This window comes from Mastigoproctus giganteus, chromosome 8, assembly GCF_048544385.1.
Source record: "Mastigoproctus giganteus isolate SK-2022 chromosome 8, ASM4854438v1, whole genome shotgun sequence".
Taxonomy (NCBI): domain Eukaryota; kingdom Metazoa; phylum Arthropoda; class Arachnida; order Uropygi; family Thelyphonidae; genus Mastigoproctus; species Mastigoproctus giganteus.
The window spans coordinates 228,461,698-228,485,515 of record NC_143582.1 but is presented as its reverse complement, the minus strand read 5'-3'; the positions used below and the strand labels follow the sequence as shown (position 1 = coordinate 228,485,515).

Below are 23,818 nucleotides of genomic sequence, written 5' to 3'. Positions count from 1 at the left end.
TACAAGAATACCGGAAAATCCTAATCATACAGCCAATACGCTTGATCTTTTTCACAGAAACAACCCTTCTAAGTACACGGTCGAAGTGAGAGGTCCATTACGCACTTCAGATCACAACTTGGTGACTGTCTCTTCTCCAATGGAACCTTTATCTCATGGCTATTCCCAACCTCGTGTTGTTCGGCATTACAAGAATGCAAAATGGGATGACCTGTGAGACTTCTTTTCTTCTTTTCCTTGTTTGGATTAATGTTTCAAAACTTCTGATGTCAACCTTTGCTCAGATTGTGTCAGTGAAATTATTCTTGCAGGAATGGAATCCTTTATCCCACACTCAACTTTAAAATCTCGTCCTTTATCTAAACCTTGGTTTTCCAATAAATGTGCTAAGGCTGTTCAAGAGAAGAATGTTGCATATCGTAATTGGCTTGTTTCCAATTCTTCAGTTTCATTTTCTGCCTACACCAAAGTTCGCAACAATTGTAAAGCACTTATTAATCAGTCCAAACTAGAGTTTGAACAGGCTACGAGTAGAAAACTTGCTTCTTGCCCTAATGGTAGCTGAGCATTCTGCTCTCTTGCCAAAGCTATTGGCCGCAACTTTTGCCCATCTCTGCTCCCTGTCCAAACCAGATGGTTCTGTTGTCACTTCAGCCAAGGATAAAGCTGACCTGCTAGCATCCCATTTTTCTTCCAGCTCATGTATTAATGATCTTGGTAAAACACCTCCCACCATTCCCAACACGCACTCCATTCAATGCTTCCTGTGGTCTTCCGTCAAAAGGATATCAGAAGGATTTTGATGAATCTTGATGCTAAGAAAGCTCCAGGTCCTGATGGTATTTCTCTACTTGTTCTCAAAACCTGTGCTCCTGAACTTACTCCTATTCTTTGCCGCGTTTTTTCACTTTCTTATTCCAAAGGTGTTTTTCCTTCTGTTGAAAATTTGCTCATATCCAGCCAGTTCCTAAAAAGGGTGAAAAATCCCTCCCATCCAATTATCGTCCCATTGCAATTACTTCTACTCTTTCTAAAGTAATGGAGAAATCAATTAACCCCCAACTCTTAAACTACCTAGAAACCTTCGTCTGATCAAACGATCACCAATATGGATTCCGTCAATGTTGATCCACTGGTGATATTCTGGCTTATGTTACCCATTTATGGACTAATTGAATGGATAGGTTCGGTGAAACACAAGTAGTTGCTCTTGACATCTCAAAGGCTTTTGATCATGTTTGGCATAAAGGTCTTCTAAACAAGCTTCCATCTTATGGTTTGCCAACTGTTTTTAGTAATTGGTTATCCAGTTTTCTCTCTGATCGCTCACTGAGGGTGATGGTAGATGGCTCTCTGTCTTCTAACTTCTCCACTAATGCCGGTGTGCGTCAAGGTTCAGTTCTTTCCCCTACTCTTTTCCTCTTGTATATTAATGACCTTTTTCCATCGACTGGAAATCCTATCCATAGTTTTGCCGATGATAGCACATTGCATTCCACTTTCCATTTTGAGAAACCTTGTCCTGTTCAATCAGCTTTAACTTCTCGAAAATGTCTTATATCTCACAAAAAGGATTCTTCTGCTCCTATGCTTATCTTTAGTGACACTCCGATTTCTAGGCAAAATGATATATCTCTTTTGGGGATTACCCCGACTTCTAATCTCTCTTGGCACAAGAACATTACAAATATTGCTTGCTCTGCATCTAAAAAACTTGGTTTTCTCTTTCTCTCTCGGCGTTACTTTTCTTCCAAACAGCTGCTTACTCTGTATAAATCGCAAATCCACCCCGCCATGGAATATTGTTCCCACATTTGGGGTGGTGCCCCCAAAACCTCTCTCAGGCTTCTTGATTCCATTCAGAAGAGGGCAGTTAGCTTAATTAATGATTCGTCTCTAACAGAGTGTCTCCACTCGCTTTCTCACAGACGTACTGTTTCTGCTGCATGCCTCTTCTACAGATACTTCCATGGGCACTGTTCTTCTGAAGTGGCTTCTATAATTCCCGCTCTCTCTTTCAAAACAGTCCGAACACGTGCCACCACCAGCCAACATCCATTTACTGTCCAACTTCAAACATACAGAACCAACTTTTCATCTTCCTCATTTATTCATTCAACTGCCGTTTTCTGGAACAACCTTCCTTCATACGTATTTCCTGAAAATTACAATCTACAGAAGTTCAAGTGCAATGTCAACAAATATCTTCTTTCGTCTTCTCAACCTCCAACCCAAGCACAGTACTAAGTACTATAGGTTCTAATACCTCTCGTGTTTGGGGTTCACATAAAAAAAAAATAATAATAATAATAACTGAGAGTGAAGTGGAGGAGAAATTGTTGAAGATAAACACAAGAAAGGCACCTGGGATGGATGGAATCTATCCAGTTATATTAAAGGAGGTGGCACAGGAAGTAAGAAAACCTCCTTTCCCATAATTATGAGAGCTTCCCTGGACTCAGGGGAGGAACCCATGGACTGGAGATGTGCAAATATGACCCTAATCCACAAAGGAGGATCAAAGGGGAGACAGGCAATTACAGTCCTGTTAGTTTAAATTCTATTCCAGGGAAATTAATGGAGGCACTGGTTAAAGAAGCATTGCAGGATCATCTAGATAAGACTTCAGTTATAGCTTGGACACAGCATGGGTTTGTTAAGCGGAAGTCTTGTCTAACTAATTTGATTGGATACTATGATGTCACAAAGGAACTGGATGCAAAGAATAACTTTGATATTATATATTTGGATCTTAGAAAAGCTTTTGATACTGTTGCACGTGGAAGACTACTGCACAAATTGAAGCAGTGTGGCACTGGAGGCAAATTGCTGCTATGGATAAAGGGATGGTTGAGGGGGAGAAGACAGAGAGAGGTAATCAATGGACACTGCTCTTCGTGGACAAATTTTATTAGTGGAGTCGCTCAGGGTTCAGTGTTGGGTCTATTGTTATTTTCTGATCTATAAATGATACTGATGATGGTATATCAGGCTTAATGTCCAAGTTTGCAGACAATACGAACGTTGGCAGGGTTGTTAATGACACTAATAACAGTAAAAAGTAAAAGTAAAGTGCAGCCATTATCAACCCACTGCAGGATGGAAGCCTCCTCAACAATTCATGCTGAGGGAAATGGACCATAATCTGTCACGCTGGTCCAGTGCGGGTTGGCAGATCGACCGTATTCAGCAGTCAGGGGCTTGAACCCCGGTCTACTCAAAGAGCGTGTGCTACTCACTCCCGCTCCTGCCCACTCGGCTACGGAGGCCTAATAACAGTACACTGCTGCAACAGGATCTAGAAAAGTCGAGCAGATGGGCTGAGAGGTGGCAAATGAAGTTTAACATTGACAAATGTAAAGTACTACATATGGGAAACAGCAACCCCAGAGCAACGTATCAACTCTGTGGTACTACACTGACAGTGGTAGAGAATGAAAGGGACCTGGGGGTGGTGGTGCAGGCAGATATGAAGTTTTCTGAGCAGTGCAGATGGGCTGTAAGAGTAGCTCATGGTGTATTGTCGATGATATATAGGAATTTTTGTAGAAGGGTTAAGGTGATTATCCCCTTGTATAAGGCAATTGTCAGGCCACACCTTGAGTACTGTATACAGTTCTGGAGACCTCATTTTAAGAAGGATGTAGAACCGTTGGAATGAGTACAGACAAGGGCAACAAGATTAGTGAATGGAATAATGGTTGCTCTTACGAAGAAAGGCTTAAGTTTTGCAGGTTACAGTGTCTGGAGACTAGGCACCTGCGAGGTGATCTGATTGAGGTGTATAAAGCCTTGAATGGTTTGAGCATGCTCAATGCGGATGGGATTCTTCCTCTTGCTCAGAATATTTGCCTGAGGGGGCATAAATTCAAATTGTGGAAAGACGGTTATAGGATAGATGTGCAGAAGTTTGTTTTTAGCCAGCAGGTGGTACAAACTTCCATCTGTTGTTGTAGAAGTCGATAGCTTAAACAGATTTAAGGCAGAACTTGACAAACATTTAGAGTGAGTGGATGGATGAAATAAGGGGTTTTTTTTTGGTTTTTTTTTGGCTGATGCTATATAAGCTTGCTTTCTTGCATCCTGTGCCCTTGCTAATGCTAATGCTAAAACATATATACGTATATACCCAGAAATGGTTATGGTGGTGGCAGTGGTGATGATAATAATAATGATGGCTAAATTCACTGAAAATGAAAAGCAAAACTAAATCAATAGAACTAAATAAATAAAACGTGATAAAATTTTCAATTCATGTTGTTTATAAAAAATAAAAAATTTACTAAAATATAAATTTTAAATTAAATTAAATTTATATTATTTATAATTTATTTTAATTTATTAGCAAAATTCATGAAAATACTAACCTGGAACAGTAACATTTGGAGTTTCTGACATTCCAGGCATTGGCTGGTAGTCATGTGGACGTCTAATTTTCAAGCTTTGTCCCTTAAAGTTAATACCATCAAATGCCATAGCCTGTGTTGTTTCATCAATGGATCTGAACTGTAGATTTTAAGAAAAATAAAAATGCAACTTCAAAAGCTATAGTTTGCAGCAGGAGAACTGTTAAAATACATGATAGTTCTTAAATTAAAACTTACATCCTCTAGTTGTGTAACCTCTACAAATACAAATTTATGCATACACTATAACCCCAGAGGCTCACATGTGGTGAGTATGGGCTTGGCACACCCAGGATCCCGAGCTGGATATCATCGTTCTTCTCTTTCGTGGTGATTCCCTCTTACTTTTGTCTGCAATTCTGCCCAGACACGATAGAAGGGAGTATATGATGAGCCTTGTCAATCAATCCGGTCCTGGAAAGATTGTGCAAGGTTCAAGGTATAGAATTGTTTTCAGCCTGGTCTGTACTTGTTAACAGGAGAGACTGCTTCTACAGGGATGGGATACACTTAAATAGAAAAGGTGCAAGAATATTTGCTGATGCTATCGAGGCAGTGTTAGGTGGGTCGGAAAACTGCTAGCTTGGGGGGGATACAAGGACTAATAGTTTCACAGTAGCCGCAGGCAGAGGTGAAGGTGATTCTTGCACAACTTCTATTAGAATAAGTACGAAAGCAAAAACCCTTCCCTTTACCCCTGATGGTAGTTACCTCTTTGAGTAAATCCCACTTCAGCACACTGTGATCACTGCCACCTAGTGGTTCCTTTATCTGCAGATTCTTAACGCATGAAGAATCACTACTGATAATCAGATCAAGAGTATTACTCCCTCTAGTTGCCTCCCGAACATAATGTAGAAAACAATCATCCAATAAATCTACAAAAGCCTTGCTAGTGTGTGAGTGACCAACCCACAAATTCTAGTCAATATCTGGGAAATTAAAATCCCCCATTATAAGACTCTCTGATTTATTGGCCCACTCTATTTCCCTGTACAGTTCCTTATTATACTCATCAGAGTCATTAGGTCTATAACACACTCCTACTCTCAATTTTGATCTTCCAATGCTTATGTCACACCAAACTGACTCAGCACTGCACTGTCCAGCAATGTCGACTGGCTTCACTTGCTTGGATTTTAAGTGTTTCTTAACTAATAGCATAACCCCTCCTCCCTTCCTATCCTGTCTATCCTTTCTGTAGACGTTGTACTCCCCAAATTCCAGTTCTGCATTACTTATATCTGTATGACACCACGTCTCTGAAAATAGATTTGGAACAAGCAAATGGTATAAGGTATTAAATTGAGGATGGGGAAGGGAAAAGGAGTATTCTCTTCCTCAATTTAATATACGATCTGTTTGTTCCAAATCTACTTTTAAAATACATTGATTTCTTATCAATACATTCATTTATTACAAATGTAATATGAGGGTGAAACGAACGTTCCTACTATCCTACTTCTATTGCTATTTTTTGTCTATTTATTTAAAATACTCCTTTTCCCTTCTCCATCCTCAATTTAATACCTCACCCTTATACCATTTGCTTGTTCCAAATCTATTTTTAAAATACATTGATTTCTTATCTATACAAAATTAAATCCTACACTAAATTCCACATATTTATATTAAATATTGATATTAACCATTTTTATCCCAACTCAATACTTATTTTTACCTAAATAAATTACACTGCATTGGGAATACCTTGTCCATACTGTATTAGAAAGTGCTAATTTCATTTTATTCCTTTTTGGCCTTTCACTTTTCTTCTACCACTATGGACAAGTATAGAAATGCAGTTCCTGATACACGGTCAGGTGTAGTGCCCTGATGAAATACCTCATTGTGTACCAATATTTATTTCAGCCGACATCAGATCAAGCATTTCTGCATTACCTATATTAGACCATTTACTTAAATTGTTCCCTCCCCCATATCTGATGACAGCTATACCATTTTCATTTTATTTTTATTTGCATTTTATTAGTATTTTGTTGTACTAATTTTACTTTACAGTCTCCCCATTTTATACTGATTTGGCAATTCAGCCCATAATTTACTTATTTCATCATAACCTCTAGGACATTAACATTCTTTCAATTTTCACTAATCTACTACTCTGATTTTTCTACTTTCCTCACCCTTATAGTTACTGGCACCTGGTGTAACTTTTACATCCATTTATGCATACTTAATTTAATTTAATATTAATAAAATTTTATATATATATATATATAAAGGTTAGAAAAATTGTTAAGTTCCCTTAAATCAGTTCAGAAGCTTCATTCTGAAAAGCTCTTAATTGGAACAAAAAACAAATTGCAATCAGAACAGCTCTGCCAAGCAACTTCTATTTGGAGGGGGGGGGGAAGATATTAATTACTGTTTTTTTTTTTTTTTTTTTTGTCCTCGCCTTTTCCCATTATATATGGGGCAGCATTTTTATTGTTTTCATATGAAATTTTTGTGGCCAGATGCCTTTCCTGATGCCAACCCTCACCCTTTATCCGGGCTGGGGATATTCAGCGGTCATTCCCTGACCTTTCTGCATCCTCCGTATTTGGTGGTCATGGACTCGAACACCGGTATAATCAAGAAGCATGTGCTACGCACTACCGCTCCTGCCCACGGAGGCGCCTGGAGATATTAATCACTGTAATACCACATAAAACATTAAATTCATCACAAAATGTAATTTCAGGGTGACATTTCCTTGACATCTTACAGGAGGAAATCTGCTATAAGCTAAAGTAGCTTTGTGCAGGCGAAGTTTTTATGGCTCCGGAAATAGAGAAGACTTTTTTTTAAACTTTTGCTGTTTTATTGAATTAAATTGGCATATTAATTTATTTTCTAGAGTAGCCTTATATTCCTAGTCACGATACTTAATTTATTCTGAATTTAGAGAGCGAGATTTTGGAAGTTAATTAATAATTAGTGTCCGTAGATTTACCGTTCGAACTTGCAGCCATTGTTATACAATACGTTATACACCGTACTAGATAGCGTTAGCTTAGTATAGTATATAGATTGCGGGGATACAAGGACTAATAGATTAACAGTAGCCACTGGCAGAGGTGAAAGTGATTCTTGCACTGCTTCTATTGGAATGAGCAGCAGCTTGGAAAATAAGATGCAGGATATTTCAGAGTCTGCTGGGAGTTATTGGGGTACAAGTAAACATATGGGTTGTGTTAGGGTAGCTATGAAAAAGAACAGGTGCACGTATACTTGCGTGTACACCAATGCTAGGAGTTTGGTAAATAAATTTGATGAATTTGAGGTATTGCTTAAACCGTCAAAGGCGGATATTATTGGGATATCAGAGACGTGGTGTCATACAGATATAAGTAATGCATAACTGGAATTTGGGGAGTACAATGTCTACAGAAAGGATAGACAGGATAGGAAGAGAGGAGGGGTTATGCTATTAGTTAAGACACACATAAAATCCAAGGAAGTGAAGCCAGTCGACATCACTGGACAGTGCAGTGCTGAGTCAGTTTGGTATGACATAAGCATTGGGAGATCAAAATTGAGAGTAGGAGTTTGCTATAGGCTTAATGACTCTGATGAGTATAAGAAATTGTATAGGGAAATAGAGTGGGCCAGTAAATCAGAGAGTCTTATAATGGGGAATTTTAATTTCCCAGATATGACTGGAATTTGTGGGTTGGTCACTCACACACTAGCAAGGCTTTTGTGGATTTATTGGATGATTGTTTTCTACATCAGCATGTTCGGGAGGCAACTAGAGGGAGCAATACTCTTGATTTGATTATCAGTAGTGATTCTTCATGCATCAAGAATCTGCAGATAAATGAACCACTAGGTGGCAGTGATCACAGTGTGCTGAAGTGGTATTTACTCAAGGAGGTAACTACCATGAGGAGTAAAGGGAAGAGTTATTGCTTTCGTAAATGCGACTACGATGGTCTGAGACAGTATTTAAATTCTATACAGTGGGACCAACTGATGATGTTACCAACAGCAAACTCAAAATGGGAAGAATTCAAAGAACGTATCTTGAAAGCTACTAGGCTTTACATAACAACTAAGAAATATTGTTCAAGGTTCAGGCCTAAACGGATGATGATTTGAACTAATGAGACATATGGCAGAGAAGAAAAATGCATGGGATACATATAAATTAACATGTGACACAGAAGCCTATGATAGATATAAGTTGATCTGTAACCAAGTTACAAAGGAGGTTAGGCAGGCGAAGGCAGATTACGAGAAATATTTGGCAAGGGATGCAAAGAAAAACAGCAAGGAGTTATTTACTTATGTAAACTCTAGAAGGAAGGGGATGAATCAGATTGGTCCACTTGATATCGATGGTTCAACTATCGATATCAAGATCGAGATCATCAACATCGATATCCACTTGATATCGATGTTGATGATCCTGCTCAGGTAGCTAACAAACTAAATCAATATTTTGCATCTACATTCACACATGAGGAGTTATTCAGGAAGGGGAATGCCATAGATGAAGTAAACACTGGCAGTGAGCTAGATGATATTGTAATAATTAAGAGTAAAGTGGAGGAGAAATTGTTGAAGATAAATACAAGAAAGGCACCTGGGGTGGATGGGATCTATCCAGTTATATTAAAGGAGGCAGCAAAGGAAGTAAGCAATCCATTAGCCATAATTATGAGAGCTTCCTTCGACTCAGGGGAGGTACCCACAGACTGGAGATGTGCAAATGTAACCCCAATTCACAGAGGATCAAAGGCTGACACAAGTAATTATAGACCTGTGAGTTTAACAGGAAAATTAATGGAAGCACTGGTTAAAGAAGCACTGCAGGATCATCTTGACAAGAATTCAGTTATAGCTCAGACACAGCATGGTTTTGTTAAGGGAAGGTCTTGCCTGACCAATTTGATTGGATACTATGATGTAGTCACAAAAGGATTGGATGCAGGGATTAACTTTGATATATATTTGGATCTTAGAAAGGCTTTTGATACTGTTGCACACGGAAGACTGCTGCACAAATTGGAGCAGTGTGGCATTGGTGGCAAATTGTCGCTATGGATAAAGGGATGGTTGAGTGGCAGAAGACAGAGAGTGGTAATTAATGGACACTGCTCATCGTGGACTAATGTTATTAGTGGAGTCCCTCAGGGTTCAGTGTTGGGTCCATTGTTGTTTTCTGTATTTATAAATAATATTGATGATGGTATATCAAGCTTAATGTCCAAGTTTGCAGACGATACAAAGGTTGGCAGGGTTGTTAAGGACGCTACTGATGCTATGCTGCTGCAACAGAATCTGGAAAGGTTGAGCAGATGGTTGAGAGAGGTGGCAAATGAAGTTTAACATTGACAAATATAAAGTACTACATATGGGAAACAGCAACCCCAGAGCAATGTATCAACTCTGTGATACTACACTGACAGTGGTAGAGAATGAAAATGAAATTGTGCAGCCAGATACGAAGATCTCTGAGCAGTGCAGACGGGCTGCAAAAGTAGCTCCTGGTGTCTTATTAATGATATACAGGAATTTTTCTAGCAGGGATAGGGAGGTGATTATTTCCTTGTATAAGGCAATGGTCAGGCCACACCTTGAGTACTGTATACAGGTCTGGAGGCCTCATTTCAAGAAGGATGTAGAGATGCTGGAACGAGTACAGAGAAGGGCAACAAGATTAGTGAATGGAACAAAGGGGTGCTCTTACGAAGAAAGGCTTAAGTTTTGCAAATTACAGTGTCTGGGGACTAGGCACCAGCAAGGTGATCTGATAGAGGTGTATAAAGCCTTGAATGGTTTGAGCATGCTCAATGCTGATGGGATTCTTCCTCTAGCTCAGAATAATCACCTGAGAGGGCATAAATTCAAATTGAGGAAAGACAAATGTAGGATAGACGTGAGGAAATTTGCCTTCCCAGCGGGTGGTTGGTTGGTGGAACAGACTTCCATCCATTGTCATGGAGGTTGTTGCCTGAATAAGTTTAAGGCTCAGCTGGACAGGTATTTCGAACCTTTCCAGATCCTGTTCAATTTTCTCGGCTGATTTTAACAGTTTTGCTGTCATAAAGCATTATTGGATCAAGTAGCACTGTAATCTTTACTCTTGGACAAACATAAAAATATTGGATATGGCTCATAATGTATGCCATCTCTCATGGTTAAAGGCCCTCCACATAGCTGTTGGGGTCCCATTATTAATTATAATTCATGCATCCTGTTATGGAGCAACTATTCTGCATAGTGATGAGAGATGGCTGGTAGATAATCAAACGACTAGTTGGCATGTACTGAATTCAGGGAATGATGATTGAATGGTTCAGGAACGTTGACCTATATTAGACCACTCCCTCTTCCTTTCTTTCCTGTTTTTTTTTGTCCACCAGGCTTGATGCACATATTATAATTAAAAAATTTTCTGTTTATACTCCGGAATGACCAAACGGTCAGAGGAGTTTACAAGATACACAGAATACAAGAAACAGCACCGTATTCAGGATTCACGGGCTTGAACTCAGGTCACTCAAGGCATGTGTACTTATGCACCCACGCGCCTGACCACTAGGCTACGGCGGCCAATATATATTGTTGTATCATCATCATCAGCCATTTTCAATCCACTGCAGGATGAAGGCCTCTCCAGCAACTTTCCTGTTCCTTCTAATTTGAGCACTGGCCATCCATTTACTACCCAAAAACTCACGAATTTCATCTATCCATCTCCGCCTTTGTCTTCCAGGTTTTCTTCTAGCTCCTCTTGGGTACCATTCTGTTATTTTGTTAGTCCATCTGTCATCATGTCTTCGAGCTATGTGTCCTACCCAAGACCATTTAGTTCTTTAGTTTTGATAAGAATGTCCTTTACTTGAGTTTGCTGCCTAATCCATGTGTTTCTCTTCTTATCTAACAGTCTGATTCCTAATATAATTCGTTCCATTCTTCGTTGTGTAGTTCTCAGCTTCTCTTCCATTCTTTTGGTGAGTGCCCAAGTTTCACTTCCATAAGTCATGGTGGGGAGTATACATTGGTTCATTATTTTACATTTCAGACAAACTGGGATATTGCTCTTCAGTATGTGACTATATTTCCTGAATGCTATCCATCCAAAATTTATTCTTCTCTTGACTTCCAGCCATTTATCATTATTACGCTAATAACTTGTCCCACATAAGTATATGACTCCACCTTTTCAATTACTGCTCCTTCAATCATTATTTCCCTTTCTGTGGCATACTTGTTCATCATTACTTTTGTTTTAGCCATATTCATCTTTAGTCCAAAATCCTTACTAACTGTGCATAACTGATTAAGATTTTCCTCTAATTCTTTGGGATCATTGCTTATGACCACAATGTCATCTGCAAATCGTAAATGGTTTAGGTATTCTCCGTTCACATAGACTCCTTTCTGCGACCAGTCCAATCTTCTGAAAGCTTCCTCAAGGGCAGCAATAAACAGCTTCGGAGATATTGTGTCTCCTTGTCGAACCTCCTTTCTCGATTTTAAATTTCGTACTTTCTTTGTCTAGTCTAATAAAGGAGGTAGCACTCTTGTATATTTTCTTCAAAATCATAATATATGGGGTATCTATGCCTTGTCTTTCCAGTGCCCGAAACATTGCCTTATGCCGTATGGAGTCAAATGCCTTTTCATAATCCACAAATGCCAGGCATAATGGTGTTTTATATTCATTTGCTTTCTCCACTAGCTGTGATATTACGTGAATGTGATCTATAGTTGAGAATCCTGTCCTAAAGCCAGCTTGCTCTTTCGGTTGATTCTCATCAAGTATTCTTTCTAATCTGTTAGTAATGACCCTTGTGAACAACTTGTAGATGTGGGATAACAAGCTAATTGGTCTATAATTTCCAATTTCTGATTTATCTCCTTTCTTGTGCAGCAAAACTATGATTGCATTATTCCACTGCTTATGCATCACACCTTTTCTAATGCACTTTGTGAAGAGCCTTGCCAGTTTTTGTGTTATGTCTCTTCCTCCCAATTTTAACAACTCTACAGTAACTTCATCTTCCCCCAGGGCTTTCTGATTCTTCATTTTCTTCAATGCATGTTCTACCTCATCAGGAAGAATATCGGGTATGTCGTATGTGTTGCTACTTTGCAATCCATCTTCCCCACTGCTAGCATCATTCCCTTGCTCCTTGTATAATTCTCTATAGTAGTCTTCTGCTATTTGAATTATGCCTTCTCTGCTGTTTATAAGTACACCATCGCTATTCTTCAGTTTCAGTATCATTTGTCTTTCTGTATTACTGCTCATGGCTGCTGATTTAAATCCTTTGTTTTCCCTTAATGTTTGTTCTACTTTTCTTGTGTTAAATCTTCTTATGTCCTCTCTGAGTCTCTTTCTAATGGCTTTGCATAAATCAGTATACTCAATTTTCTCCCTGTCAGTATTTTTGTTGTCTTCATTTGTCATCTTCAGTTCATCATGACAAGTGTTTCTTGACTAATTTTTTCTTCTTTGGATTTCTTTTTCCCTATAGGTTTCTTGGGCTTTATCACTTTCAGAAAGTTGTAGTATTCCTCATCGATAGCTTGGTCCTGAGCAGTCTGCAGAAGCTCAAACTTGTTCTTTCTCCTCCTCTGTTATCTCAAAGACCTTTGTATTATTTACTTGAGTCAGTTTTTTCCTTTCCTTTCCTACATCTATATCAAGTGTACATCTTACCATTCTGTGATCACTTCCAACATTTACCTTATTCAGGATGGTAACATCATTCACAATATATCTTCTGTTAGTGAGGATGAAGTCGATTTCATTAGTTGTTAATCCATTTGGACTCTTCCATGTCCACTTTCTGTTCACCCTTTTCTTGAAAAAAGTGTTCATTACTGATAGTCCTTGAGATTCTGCAAATTCCACAAGTCTTTCACCTCTCAGTTGTAACTTCTGTGGTATAAGAATGGCTGTTGTTGCTTCAGTCTATGTTTCAAAAAGAGGCCTGTACACCTTGAAAGCTCCTTGTATGTCATTTATTTTAAATGCTGTTTCATGTATATTTATTCTTATCACTTTTAATTGCTGTACCACATATTTTTTTCTTTTATTTGATTTTATTTATTTACTTTTAATATCTTTTATGTTCATAACAGTATTGTTTCTTTTATTTCAATACCTATGTATTTTTATTTTTAAATTAAATTATTTAATGCAAGTCAGTGGTTGCAATATTTTTCTCAATATGAGTATACCTGACTCCCAAGGTCTCTTCTGCTATAGGTGTGTCCATCACTGTAAAAACAGTTCCTATTAACGAGCAAAGACCATGCTGAGAGAAATTCTATCCCATGAGCTTTGCACAGTCTCTCTAGGGCCAAACTGATTAACAAGGTTTGCATCACATACTCCCTCCTATTGTATCTGGACAGAATTACAGACACTTTCAATTGAAATCCTAACAATGTTACTAGTGGAACCCCTCAGGGGTTGAGTGCTGAGCCCCTTATTCTTTTCGATATTTATGAACAATATTGATGAAATCATAAGTTTAATGTTGTTGTTGTTATTTGGTTTTTAGGAGCATTAATAAGTTTAATGTTTAATGTAGAAGTTTGCTAATGATGCAAAGGTTAATATAGTCATTAATGTTAATAATCAAGAAATGCTATTGCAACAAGATCTACAGAAATTCAGCAGGTGGGCTGAGAAATTAACAGTGATATATGCAAGGTACTTCATATGGGTAGCATTAATCCCAGAATAACATACCAATTTGGTGGTACCACACTCAAGGTAGTGGGGAATGAAAAATATCTAGGGGTAAATGTAAGTCAATGTTTTTTAAGCAGTGCAGATGGGCTGCTAGATAGCTCACGTGATTCTTTCAATGACATACAGCAATTCTACCAGCTGGAAAGGATTTTTTGATTTGGTAGTTGTTGGCGCATCGGCTTCTGTGGCCATATTGCACCTCCCAAGGTTTTTGCAGTACTTTGATCCAAGCCCGAGGCGGGAATCGAACCCATGACCTTTGGGTTGCCGGGCAGGTACTTTACCCACTCGGCTAGGCTGGAACAAGGAAGTCATTATTCTGTTGTATATGCACCTTGAGTACTGCAAGCATCATAATAGGAAGAATGCAGAATTGTTGAAATGTGTGCAGGGACAAGCAATAAGATTAGGAAGGGGCACAAAAAAAAAGTACTCTTACCATGCAAGACTTCAGTTCGGCAAACTGCATCTAGAAAATAAGCACCTGGTTGGAGACTTGATTGAAGTGTTTAGGGCTTTAAATGGATTGAGTAAACTAAATGATAATGGCATCCTTACTCTTCCTCTGAGGACACACACATATGGGACAAACTTAAACTAAAAAAAGAATGGTTGTATCAGAGATGTGAAAAAATTTGCTTTCAACTGGAGAGTAACTTATTTTTAGAAGAAACTTCCATCTGGTGTTGCAGAAATGTACAGTTTGAAAAAATTTAAGGAAGGATCACACAAATTATTAGAGGGGCAGAAGGGTTTTTAAAATTTTTTTTTGGTTGATGCCATATAAGATTTCTTCCTTGCTAATAATATTCATTAAATCTCAAAACAGGAAGCACACATACCTCAAGAAAAGCAAAGTTTTTATCCAGATTGATTTGGCAGGCTAGGACTGGGTTGCCTGGAGCTTGTGAAAAGCCACATGCATGCATCTGAGTGTTGAAGAAATCCATCATCTCCTCCTAAAAGAAAGTAAGCTGCAATTATTTGAAAGAATAGTTTTAGTATATAAAACAACAATTAAGTGAAAGTATTTTTCAGATAAGTAATTGAATGAACTTTTATTAAAAAAAAAACACTTTTTGATACTCAGAGTATTTAGACTATTGTACTCAAAGGTATTATAACAAAGTTCCTTGAATAATGCATATTGTGCATTGAATATACACAATATGAATGATTCATGGAATGCCCTATTACACAGTCAAGTATGTGCATGCATATGCATACATGAATGAACCTTTGGTAATTTTTCCCCCACAAACAGAGGCAGAATTTCGGAATGCTCGAGATATGAAGACCAACTTTATATCATTATGTGAAGCAGCTTTCATACTTGAGGATGACTGTAATCTATCTAATACTAACTTGAAGTTTAATGATTCCATGAGAACTGAAAAGAGTATAAAATAAAGTCTGTAGAGAGAGGTAATTATTTGACTGCATAGTCAAATTAGAACAATAATTAGACAACACCTTGAATATTGCACAGGGTTCTGGGAATCCCATTTTGGAAAAAAATTGAACCTGTTGGGAAGAGTACATAGGACTGCAGAACAATTAGCTAAGGGCAAAAAGGGATATATATATACTAATAGTGAGAGAGAGAGAAGAGAGAGAGAGAGAGAGAGAGAGAGAGAGAGAGAGAGAGAGAGAGAGAGAGAAGAGAGAGAAGGAAGAGTGCTGTTATCTTATACCCTAATGTTAACTCCTAAACAAAGAATTTATAAAATATATTAATATTACAAGTGAAATTAATTCATTGAGATCATTTAAACTTCGACCATCTACAACAGAGAATTCAATTAAATAAAGAACATTATGAAATTTTTTTTTAATAAAAACACCAAACACAAAAGGTATTAGAACCTATAGTACTTAGTACCATTCATGGATTGGGCTGAGAAGACAAATGATACTTTTTGACACTAGACTTCAATTTGTCACAAAAGAACAAGAGAACCATCCTTAGTAGTTCTAAAAATCAGAGCTTTATCAATGCACCATTTGTTGCTTATTTACAAAGTTGTATGTACACCTTTGTAATGACGTGATACAGCCAAAGGGGATACTTGGTGTGTTTTCAGTGCAAAGAGTGCGAGGAGATTAGGTCCAAATTCAGCATTCTGATGGGTGAATATTAGAGCTTGAAGAACAGGAGCGATGACCTTGAAAACATTAAAAAGTGGGATCCATCAAACACTCGGCTACACAGCTAAATGCCAGAGCCCACACATGCATCCGACAATACAATTAATAAACAAAAAAAAAAAAGCACTGGTTCCACATGAAGTAGCAGTTGTTCTATTGTCAGGAAAATATACTGAGCAAAGAGGAGAGGTGGAGCAGGAAAAGTGCATGCCTGACATTAATGATATTGTAGATTATGTGTCATCTTTTAAGGGCACAAAAGGTGATACTATTGAACATACTGGTACAACTGATTATGAATAGATCTGAGGATTTACTTAACAGGTGTAGGACAATTCTTAAAAATAATCACAAGTTAGTTTTAAATATGAAGTGACTGCAATTTTCCTCAGACATAATAGGAGAAAGTACATGATGAAAGCCTTATCAATTAATAAGATACTAGAAAAACAGCACATTTTTCTCAACACAGTCCGAGGGACTATTTTTACAGGGGTAGGATATACACTTAAATAAAAGAGTGCAAGAATATTTGTTGATGCTACTGAGGCAGTGTTAGGTGGGTCAGAAACCTGATAGCTGGGGGCAAAAGTGGCAGATACACAGACTAATAGATTAAGAGCACATGCCAGCAGAGGTTAAAGTGATACATGTGCTGCTTCTACTGGAATATTCAGCATACTGGAAAGCAAGGTGTCTGGGATTACTAAGAGTTGAGTTGCTGTGGTTCCTCGGGGGTCAAACATGGGCTATATTAGTGTTATTAAGGGTGATAGCAGGTATACCAATGCTAAGAGTAGAAAAAGTAAATCTGAGAAACTGAAGTACTGGTAAAGTGATCAAATGTGACCATAGCAGGGATATTAGAAATAGGGCCACTCAGATGCAAGGGATGTGGAAATCTTTGTGTGTCTCCTTTCCCCTCCTCTTGGTTAAGAAGCACAAAAGAATCCAAGGCAGTGCACCCAGTTAACCTGGGTGCACTGGCTTAGACTCAACATTACACTGCCTTTTGCAGTGTAATATTGGGAAGTTTGGGGTGATAAAAGCAGGGAAAACAAAAATGAGGACAGAGTATGTTATAGGCCAAATGAGCGCAATGAGTAACGAATGATACAAACAAATAGAATGGGCCATTAAATCAGAATAGCTTCTTAATAGGGAATTTTAACTTTTTTGATATTAATTGGAACATGTGGGCTATCGTCACATGCAGTAGCAGAGGCATTCTGGATGTGCTATATGACTGTTTACTATACCAGCATGTTAGAGGGGCAATGAGAGAAAGAAATACTCTTGATCTGATAATCAGCAGTGACTCTTCATGAACGAAGAATTGTCAGATAAAGAAACAACTAAGTGACAGTGACTGTAATATACTGACGAGAGATTTACTTAAAAATATAACTGTCAACGGTAAAGTGAAGGAATTTTTTTTAAGAAAAGTGCATGGTATGATTATATATTATCAGGAAACACAGAAACCTATATAAATACAAACTAGTCTGCAATCAAGCCACAAGGGTTAGGTAAAAATAAGCTAAGACAAATTATGAGCAAGTCATTGGCTAAGAATGCAAAGAAAAACAGCAAAGTATTCTTTGCTTACATTAACAACAGAAGGAAGGGGACAAACCACAATGCCCCACTGGATATAAATGGCATAACTATTGATGATCCTGTTAAGGCTGCAGTCAAACTGAATAAATATTTTGCATCTACTAATTCATGCATGAAGAATTTTCTTATTATTTTTAATCACATTAAAAAGCAAGAGGTAAGCAAACTTTTGGCCATAATGCTGACAGTATCCATAGAATCAGGAGAAGTACCTATAGATTGGAGATGCACAAATGTCTCTCCTATTTACAAAGGGATCAAAGGATGAGGTGAGTAATTGCAAACCTGAAAGCTAAACTTCCAGGAAAAATAACAAATTCAGTGGTTCAATTTACAAGTACAGTAAACCCCCGCTACTCGCGGGGGTTACGTTCCCGAGAAATGCCGCGAATACCGAAAACGCGAATACTGAGTTATGGCTCCCATAGTAATAAAGGGGTTCCGTTTCAAAGTATGAAATATATAAGAAAAACTAGTCTAAAATTTTGTCTATGTATGTATTATATGTACCTTCATGATATGACTATGTACATAGACAGTACATAGTGAAATGCAAGCATATGGCATCGAAATGAAAAGAAGAAACAATTTAATATTAAATGTAATATTTATTAGAAATTTCAAACAAATCTTTCAAACCAGCGCCTTTGCTAGCTAAAAAACTTATCCCGCCAGTGCTATCACCAGTTTTGCTAAAGTGTTGATAAAGGAGTTTTGCCTTTTCACAAATGATGAGTGAACTTAACGGAATTTTATTTTGAGTTCGGTCTTCTATCCACAGATTTAAAGCTTTTTCCATTTATTCTAATTTAACATCACGAGTTACAGAGCAAATTTTTGAAGCAATTAGCGCGTTTTCACGGACACTACGTCGGATTTTTTCTTCCGATTTCTTGATTGATCGTGTCATTGACTCATTGATTTTATAATGTTTTGCCACTTTCACCATTAGAAATTTTATCTAATAACTCAATTTTATTCACTAATGTCATCACCTTATTTGATCTTTTCACATTTTCCTTGTTATTCGTAGCCATATTTTTGTACAGGTTAGAAAGAACTTGTCCACAATAAAGTCACTTTCTTCCATTAACACACTCGAAAAAGTCTGTTTTACATTGCAAAATGGTAGATTTATCACTTTTGTAGCATATAAATTTATAAATTGATAAACTTATTCAATTTATAAGCATATAAATTAAAAGCAAACGACGAAACCTTCCATGACAAGAGCATAACACATATTGAACAAGGATTAGAGAGAAACATCCATGCTCGCAATTTTGTCACCCCTCTCCCCCACCCACTGAGCACTGTTTTGACCGGGAAAGATAATTTTAGCCATGCCCATGTTTTTTTATGGCGGAAAATGTTCACGGTGCTTTAAAATTCACATTTTTTTAGGTTTCATTTTATATTAAATCAGCGACCGCGAATACAGATACCGCAAATAGCGGGGGTTTACTGTATTGCAAGACCATCTTGGCGGTATGGATTTCTTAAGGGAAAGACTGCTGTACAAATTGGAGAAGTGCAGCATTAGGGTCAAATTAGTGCAAAGGTTAAAGGAATGGCTGAGTGGCAGAAGACAAAGGGTGGTTGTAGGTGCTGATGTGGCATTTACTTAAAACCTAACTACTGCCAAGGCTAAAGGAATAGGTTTTTGCTTTTGTAAGGGTGACTGCAGAGATTTCAGTTTTTAAATTCTGTACAGTGGAACCAATTAATGACAATGTTGCCAGCAGTAAATTTTAAATGGGAAGCATTCGGGGAAGTAACTGTAGAAGCTACTAGGCTTTGATCAAAAATGCATAGGATGCATATAAATTATCATGTGATATAGAAGACTATGGTAGATATATTAACAGTAGGAGACCAGCAGAATTATTTAACAAGTACAGGTCACTGTTGAAAAAAAGCCGTGAATTAGGGTTGAATTTGAAAGGGTCTGCAATTCTGCCCAGACACGATAGGAGGGAGTATATGATGAGAGCCTTGTCGATCAATTCGGCCCTGGAAAGATGGTGCAAGGCTCAAGGGGTAGAATTTTTTTCAGCCTGGTCTGTACTTGTTAACAGGAGAGACTGCTTCTACAGGGATGGGATACACTTAAATAGAAAAGGTGCAAGAATATTTGCTGATGCTATTGAAGCAGTGTTAGGTGGGTTGGAAAACTGCTAGCTTGGGGGCTTACAAGGACTAATAGATTAACAGTAGCCACTGGCAGAGGTGAAAGTGATTCTTGCACTGCTTCTATTGGAATGAGCAGCAGCCTGGAAAACAAGATGCATGGTATTTCAGAGACTGCTGGGAGTCATTGCGGTACAAGTAAACACATGGGTTGTGTTAGGGTAGCTAACAATAGAAACAGGTGCAGGTATACTTGCATGTACACCAATGCTTGGAGTTTGGTAAATAAATTTGATGAATTTGAGGTATTGCTCACAACATCAAAGGCAGATATTGTTTGGGATATCAGAGATGTGGTGTCACACAGATATAAGGAATGCAGAAATGGAATTTGGGGAGTACAATGTCTACAGAAAGGATAGACAGGATAGGAAGGGAGGAGAGGTTATGCTATTAGTTAAGAAACACAAAATCCAAAGAAGTGAAGCCAGCCAATATCGCTAGACACTGCAGTGTCAAGTCAGTTTGGTGTGACATTGAATAGGCGAGCAGAAAACAAATTGCTCTCTACAGAAATGGATTTTTGGAGACCCTCAGCAGGAACTTCTAGAAGAGACAGAAAACGAAGACATAAGGGAAAAAATGGAAGTGAGAAAGACTATTACTGACACCATCAAAGAAAAGCGTCTAACATGGTATGGACCTGTAAAACGGATGCAAGAAAACAGATATCCAAAGGCTATCCTGGAATGGATACCTCCTGGAAGAAGGAGAAGGGGAAGACCTAAGAGGACATGGATGGATGGAGTACATGACAGCACGAGGCTTAACCGACCAAGACACCTTGAACCGCACTTTATGGCTGGAAAAAATTCCTAACGAGAAATAACTTGTAGGCTGAGGAAACCCATTGTAAATGGAAACACTCCTCTTGAAGAAGAAGAAGAAAGATTAGTTATGCAAATTATAGCATATGGAAACTATGCTCCTGCCAGAATTGATTGAAGTATTTAAGGCTTTGAATGGATTAAATAAACTAAATGCTAATGGCAGCTTTGCTTGAACAATACACATATGTGAACAAACTTAAATTGAAAAAAGGATAGATGTGTAAATATTTTTTTTCAGTCAGAGAGGAGCTGATTGTTAGAAAAAAAACTTTCATCTGTTGATAAGGAATTTTTTTTGCTGATGCTGTAAAAGGTTTCTTCCTTACCTCATTGGCTACTAAATACCAAAAGGATTAAGCTATAAGGCTTCAATGTAGAGAGTGAACTTAGTTTAGTGCTGATGGCATCTTTACTCTGGAAGACATACAGAAATGTGTTTTACTTTTTAAATTTAAAAAAGGACAGTCGCAGAACAGACTGGCAAAATTAAATTCAAACAAAAGTAAGAAGCTTTATTGACCTTTGCAATTCGATTACTAGCAAAGTCACAACAAGTGTAGTGAAATTACAACAACAAAACCATTAACTTATGCAATGAGCAATTGAAGCAATTTACAACTTTTTCATTTAGTAGTAGTAGTGGCATGTGATGCAAGAGAGCAAGTGTATGAGCTTATGCAGCATCAGCCAAAAAAAAAAAAAAAAAAAAAAAAAAAAAATCACACCATTGCCTCCAAATGCCTGTCCAGTTCCTCCTTAAATTTATTTAACTTATCAACTTCCACGATGACAGATGGAAGTTTGTTCCAGCAATTAACCATCCACTGGCTAAAGGTTCCGCACATCTATTCTACATCTGTCTTTTCTTAATTTGAATTTATGCTCCCTTAGGTTCGTAATCTGAACAAGTGGAAGGATCCCACCAGAATTCAGAGTGTTCAACCCATTCAAGGCCTTATACACCTCAATCAGATCACCGCGCAGGTGCCTAGTCTCCAGCCACTGCAATTTGCAGAACTTAAGCCTCTCGTGGTAAGAGGATCCCTTCATTCCCCTCACCAATCTTGTTGCCCTTCTCTGTACATGCTGAAGTAAATCTACATCCTTCCTAAAATGAGGCCTCCAGACCTGTACGCAGTACTCAAGGCATGGTCTGACCATTGCCTTATACAGAGGGATAATCACCTCCTTTTCCCTGCTAGCAAAATTCCTATATATCATTGACAAAACCCCATGACCTGCCCTGGCAGCCTGTCTGCATTGCTCAGAAAACTTCATATCTGACGGCACGATTACTCCCAGGTCTTTTTCATTTTCTACCACCTTAAGTGTAGTACCACACAGTTGGTACGTTTCTCTGGGGTTACTTCCATCCATATGCAGCACCTTGCATTTGTCAAGGTTAAACTTCAGTTGCCACCTCTCAGCCCATCTTCCCAAATTATCTAGATCCTGTTGCAGTAGCACACTGCCATCACTGTCATTAACAACCCTGCCAACCCTTGTATCATCCGCAAACTTTGACATTAAGCCCGATATACCTTCATCAATATCATTGATAAATATACAAAACAACAGTGGACCTAACACCGAACCCTGTCGGACTCCACTAATAACATTAGTCCATGAAGAGCAGCATCCATTGATTACCACGCTCTGTCTTCTCCCACTTAACCATCCTTTTATCCATTGTAGCAACTTACCCCTAATACCATTCTGCTCCAATTTGTACAATAGTCTTCCATGCGCAACAGTGTCAAAAGCTTTCCTGAAATCCAAATTAGCATTAGCATTAGTAGAGGCATTTGATGCAAGAAAGCAAGCTTATGCAGCATCAGCCAAAAAAAAAAAAAAAAAACCCCACTTCCACTTCACCCCTCTGTTCGTTCAAAATACCTGTCCAGCTGAGTCTTAAACTTATTTAGGCTATCAACCTCCACCACAAGGGATGGAAGTCTGTTCCACCAACCAACCACCCGCTGGCTAAAGGCAAATTTCCGCACGTCTATCCTACATCTGTCTTTCCTCAATTTGAATTTATGCCCTCTCAGGTGATTTTTCTGAGCTAGAGGAAGAATCCCATCAGCATTGAGCATGCTTAAACCATTCAAGGCTTTATACACCTCTATCAGATCACCTCGCTGGTGCCTAGTCTCCAGACACTGTAATTTGCAAAACTTAAGCCTTTCTTCGTAAGAGAATCCCTTTGTTCCATTCACTAATCTTGTTGCCCTTCTCTGTACTCATTCCAGCAGCTCTACATCCTTCTTGAAATGAGGCCTCCAGACCTGTATACAGTACTCTAGGTGTGGCCTGACCATCGCCTTATACAATGGAATAATCACCTCCTTATCCCTGCTGGAAAAATTCCTGTATATCATTGACAATACTCCATGAGCTACTCTTGCAGCCCATCTGCACTGCTCAGAGAACTTCATATCTGCCTGCACAACCACCCCCAAGTCCCTTTCATTCTCTACCACTGTCAGTGTAGTACCACAGAGTTGATACATTGCTGTTTCCCATGTGTAGTACTTTACATTTGTCAATGTTAAACTTCATTTGCCACCTCTCAGCCCATCTGCTCAACCTTTCCAGATCCTGTTGCAGCAGCATAGTGTCAGTAGTGTCCTTGACAACCCTGCCAACGTTTGTATCGTCTGCAAACTTGGACATTAAGCCCGATATACCATCATCAATATCATTTATAAATACAGAAAACAATAATGGACCCAACACTGAGCCCTGAGGGACTCCACTAATAACATCAGTCCACGATGAGCAGTGTCCATTGATTACCACTCTCTGTCTTCTCCCCCTCAACCACCCCTTTATCCATAGCAGCAATTTGCCTCCAATGTCACACTGCTCCAATTTGTGTAGCAGTCTTCCATGTG

At 38.4% G+C, this 23,818-nt stretch overlaps 1 protein-coding gene across 1 annotated transcript in view; it reads right to left on the bottom strand.

The window, feature by feature from the left end:
* The window catches only part of LOC150082396 (splicing factor U2AF 50 kDa subunit-like), a 282,501-nt gene that overhangs the window by 137,276 nt on the left and 121,407 nt on the right, over window positions 1-23,818 (bottom strand). Inside the window, exons 5-6 of the mRNA XM_090380538.1 lie at window positions 14,976-15,092; window positions 4,381-4,506 (exon numbers count right to left, since the gene is read on the bottom strand). Of these exons, the coding sequence (XP_090236664.1) occupies window positions 4,381-4,506; window positions 14,976-15,092 (243 nt within the window). The remainder of the gene's footprint in view (window positions 1-4,380; window positions 4,507-14,975; window positions 15,093-23,818) is intronic.